At 38.2% G+C, this 4,945-nt stretch overlaps 1 protein-coding gene across 2 annotated transcripts in view; it reads left to right on the forward strand.

Moving 5' to 3' along the window:
- The window catches only part of NELL2 (NEL-like 2 (chicken)), a 389,871-nt gene that overhangs the window by 155,116 nt on the left and 229,810 nt on the right, over window positions 1–4,945 (forward strand). For both annotated transcript variants that reach the window (XM_010833122.1, XM_010833121.1), the window contains one exon: window positions 3,283–3,385. In XM_010833122.1, the coding sequence (XP_010831424.1) occupies window positions 3,283–3,385 (103 nt within the window). The remainder of the gene's footprint in view (window positions 1–3,282; window positions 3,386–4,945) is intronic.

Below are 4,945 nucleotides of genomic sequence, written 5' to 3' on the forward strand. Positions count from 1 at the left end.
GCTTTTTAATATGCTGTCTAGGTTGGTCATAACTTTCCTTCCAAGGAGTAAGTGTCTTTTAATTTCATGGCTGCAATCACCGTCTGAAGTGATTTTGGAGCCCAGAAAAATCAAGTCAGCCACTGTTTCCACGGTTTCCCCATCTGTTTGCCATGAAGTGATGGGACCGGATGCCATGATCTTACTTTTCTGAATGTTGAGCTTTAAGCCAACTTTTTCATTCTCCTCTTTTACTTTCATCTAGAGGCTCATTAGTTCTTCACTTTCTGCCATAAGGGTGGTGTCATCTGGTCCCGTTTGGGGAAACAACAGAAACAGTGGCAGACTTTATTTTTTGGGGCCCCTTTGGAGAAGGAAATGGCAACCCACTCCAGTGTTCTTGCCTGGAGAATCCCATGGATGGAGAAGCTTGGTAGGCTTCATTCCATGGGGTTGCACAGAGTCGGACACAACTGAAGCGACTTAGCAGTAGCAGCAAAATCTCTGCAGATGGTGATTGCAGCCATGAAATTAAAAGACATTCCTTGGAAGAAAAGTTATGACCAACCTAGAGAGCATATTTAAAAGCAGAGACATTACTTTGCCAACAAAGGTCCGTCTAATCAAAGCTATGGTTTTTCCAGTAGTCATGTATGGATGTGAGAGTTGGACTATAAAGAAAGCTGAGCTGAAGAATTGATGCTTTTGAACTGTGGTGTTGGAGAAGACTCTTGAGAGTCCCTTGGACTGCAAGGAGATCCAACCAGTCCATCTTAAAGGAAATCAGTCCTGAATATTCCAATGAATATTCATTGGAAGGACTGATGTTGAAGCTGAAACTCCAATACTTTGGCCACCTGATGTGAAGAATTGACTCATTTGAAATGACCCTGATGCTGGGAAAGATTGAAGGCGGGAGGAGAAGGGGATGACAGAGGATGAAATGGTTGAATGGCATCACCGACTCAGTGAACATGAGTTTGAGTAAACTCTGGGTGTTGGAATGGACAGGGAGGCCTGGTGTGTTCTGGTCCATTGGGTTGCAAAGTGTTGGATACAACTGAGTGACTGAACTGAACTGAACTGTGGTCCCACTATTGAAACAAGGACTGGAAGGCTTGGAGTGAGATACAGCAGCACCAAGGAAATCAGAGAAAAGTTACATCAAGGAAGGTGGAAATTTTGTCAGCTGATTCCTAAGTAAAGTCTAACTTTGAAATATCAACCCTAAATTTTAACATTGTGAGGGCATTTGAAGATTCTCCATTTTCTGTGTGTGATCTTTTCTCTTTTTTTTTAAATTTTATTTTATTTTTAAACTTTACATAATTGTATTAGTTTTGCCAAATATCAAAATGAATCCATCACAGGTATACATGTGTTCCCCATCCTGAACCCTCCTCCCTCCTCCCTCCCCATACCATCCCTCTGGGTCGTCCCAGTGCACTAGCCCCAAGCACCCAGTATCGTGCATTGAACCTGGACTGGCATCTCATTTCATACATGATCTTTTCATTTGACAAATGTGTTCTGCAATACTGATCATTATGATTTAGAAATTTTCTGAGATGGTTTCCTATTTGATTTTAAAATACCTAAAAAATTGATTTTATTTTAAATTGGGTTTGTGAAACTTCTGCGTATAGTCAACTCTCCAGGTGCATAATAAATATTGTTGAATGAATACATGTTACCTTTTATTTGCTCAAACAAAAGACACCGATTTACTACCCTCTCATGCTGTGCTATCCAGTAGAAATATGATGTAGGCCACACAGGTGATTTTTATTGGGCTAAACTTTCTGTATACAACCCCATATAGCCAAAATATTATCAGTTCCAATGTCATCAATATAAAATTCTTAATGAAATATTTTACAGTCTTTTATAATGTGAGTCATCAAAATCTCGCACGCACTTTCATTTACCGTGTTTGAGTAACATGTAGCTAGTGGGTGTGGATGCTATAGCACAGCCCTCCCTCATCGTCATAAACTTTTATTATTCTTCACGAAATTCTTGACATTAAGGACTTCCACTGTTTCTTCCCCCTTCAAGCCCCTGAACTTCGGTATTTTACATAATTGACAGCTCTCTCGGGCTTCCACTTTCTGGGCCGTCAGTTCTAGTCCTTTGTTCTTTTATTGTCAGTTTTGTGACCTTGGAAACGTGTCCTGGGCTTAATAATGACACAGAAACACACCCTGATCCTGAAAATAAGATGATCAGAATGGATATTACTGTCACACCAAAGGAAGGATAGGGTTTGACTCCCACTGTGTATGTGTCTCCTGCCACTTTCTTGATAAGAGATTGTCGTGGCATGGAGAAGATCCTTTCCGTCAATAAACCAGAAAGAGGGGGATATTGAAGTTATTAAAACTTTTTCTTCAATAGAAGCAGTACTTATAGAAATAACATCTAAAAACCTAAGCTATTGAGCAGTGTTAAGATGGAAGCCTTCCATTTCCAATGATTATTTTACTTCTTATGCACTGGTTAGCATAATACAACAGTTTATGACTCTTGTTGTTAAGAGACTAGAGACTGACAGTTTAGAAGCAAAATGTTTGCTTCATGGCAGTGCTATTCCATTTATCAGAAAAGTGTTCTGTATTTTGGTTTTCTCTTTAAGTTTTATCTACTTTAGTGGCTAGAACTATAATCATTTTGTATTAATTTATTCATTCACTCAGGAAAATTTTTTGAGTACCAATTATGTGCCAGAAAATATGTGAGACATTCATGCGCAAGAGACATAAATCCTGCCCACATTTCCCTTTTTGGAAATGTTTTGTGAGAGATCCACAGCATTCCTTATTATACTCACTTGGTATAATCTCTCTTTTTTTTATTTTATTTTATTTTTAAACTTTACATAATTGTATTAGTTTTGCCTAATATCTCTTTAACAGTTTGGAAACTTTGAAGTGAGAATGTTTAAAAAGTCCAGTTTTTGTTTATTGTTTTTTCAAAGTGAGCTGTTAATCAAATTCAAGCTATCTCTTTGCCACAATTGTCATCTGGATGTGCAAATATGTTTTAAACTAACAGAATCTCTCAGGATTGAAGGCATGCTTCCATTCCCAAATCTGCTTGTCCCTTTGAAAGTCTTTCCAATTGTCATTGGATATCATTTTGCAAGTGAGTCTGTGACCTTTGCAGATGTTCTCAGGATGAAAATTTTATTCTGATGTTTGAAGGGATGTCTTTAATGCTGGATCTGGAAACTTAGGAGTTTCCAGAATTAGGAGTTAGTCCTAACTGATAAGTTTGAAGCATTTATTTTCTGTTGTCTAACAGGACCAGAGCATGAAGCTGGTTGAGAGTTCAGGCTGTCCCGCTCTGGACTGTGCAGAGTCGCATCAGATTACTTTGTCTCATAGCTGTTGCAAAGTCTGTAAAGGTAAGATTTTTTGGAAAGTAAGATTTATGTGCATGAGTCATTCTAGGAGGCAATTTCAACTGACAGGAAATAAAACTGTTTATAGGGAAGTTTTTTCCAAAGACTATGGAATTAAAATTGAGATGCTCCCATGCCTTTCTGCTGGGTGTCTTGTACCTGGCTCAAAGTCTAGGTTTCTAAACTCTCTCTGTGTATTGGTTCTGAGTCAGCATGACATTGTTGAACCCAAACTCTGTGTATTGGTTCTGAGTCAGCATGACATTGTTGAAAACATACAACAGTGCTGAGTTATTTTATTGAGTTTTTTTTTTTTTGGGGGGGGGTGTGGATTTGCTTTTCTTTTCTCTTCAGTCTGTTTTATAATTGACTTAGCATAATTCCCATGTTGGCTACTTCAAATCCCTCTCTTCACAATTCCACTCTCCTTCACTGACAGGCTTCTGTATCACTGAGAAGAGAGAGGCCAACAAACATGCGTTGCTTGTTCTGTCTTGCCTTTGTGATGATAGACCTAAAACCAATAAGTAGAAGGAACTTAGATTTTTAGTTCGATATAAGAAAACAGTAAAATTTGAGATATTCAGAAATGGAGTGGGCTGCCCACAATCAAAGATTCTTAAATTTGGTATTTTGTTATAGATTCAAGTATTAAACTAAAGGATTGATTATGTGGAACCTTTTATGATCCCCACCAATCATGAAATTACGTGTGCCTTCTTGCATTATCTTGAAATCATGTATTTGTAAATCTATCTCCTTCACTGAACTTTGCACCTTGAGGGCAGGGCTGGGTCTTTGTCCTTGTATGACAGTGGGGATGTAGCTGGGACTCGTAACTCATGTAGTTGGTGTGACATTAACAAAGTGCCTCATATGAGCTACTAGCGTGTGTTTTAATAATAGCCTTTATTGATACCAAATAAAACTTAAACAGAAAAAAGTAAGAAAAAGAAACCTTATAAAATATATGCTCTTTTCTTTCCTTTTAATCTCATTTACTAAAAGGGAAATATAAGATCCTTCTCTCCCATTTTTTGGAGGATGGTGCAGGTTTCATTTTCTTTTTAGCTAATTGCTCCATCTATTCATTTAAGAGTTTTATTTTTTTTAAATTTTATTTTATTTTTAAACTTTACAATATTCTATTAGTTTTGCCAAATATCGAAATGAATCTGCCACAGGTATACCTGTGTTCCCCATCCTGAACCCTCCTCCCTCCTCCCTCCCCATACCATCCCTCTGGGTCGTCCCAGTGCACCAGCCCCAAGCATCCAGTATCGTGCATCGAACCTGGACTGACGACTCGTTTCATACATGATATTATACATGTTTTAATGCCATTCCCCCAAATCTCCCCACCCTCTCCCTCTCCCACAGAGTCCATAAGACTGATCTATACATCAGTGTCTCTTTTGCTGTCTCGTTCACAGGGTTATTGTTACCATCTTTCTAAATTCCATATATATGCGTTAGTATACTGTATTGGTGTTTTTCTTTCTGGCTTACTTCACTCTGTATAATAGGTTCCAGTTGCATCCACTTCATTAGAACTGATTCAAA

The sequence above is a fragment of the Bison bison genome, unplaced genomic scaffold (assembly GCF_000754665.1).
Source record: "Bison bison bison isolate TAMUID 2011002044 unplaced genomic scaffold, Bison_UMD1.0 scf7180017862984, whole genome shotgun sequence".
Taxonomy (NCBI): domain Eukaryota; kingdom Metazoa; phylum Chordata; class Mammalia; order Artiodactyla; family Bovidae; genus Bison; species Bison bison.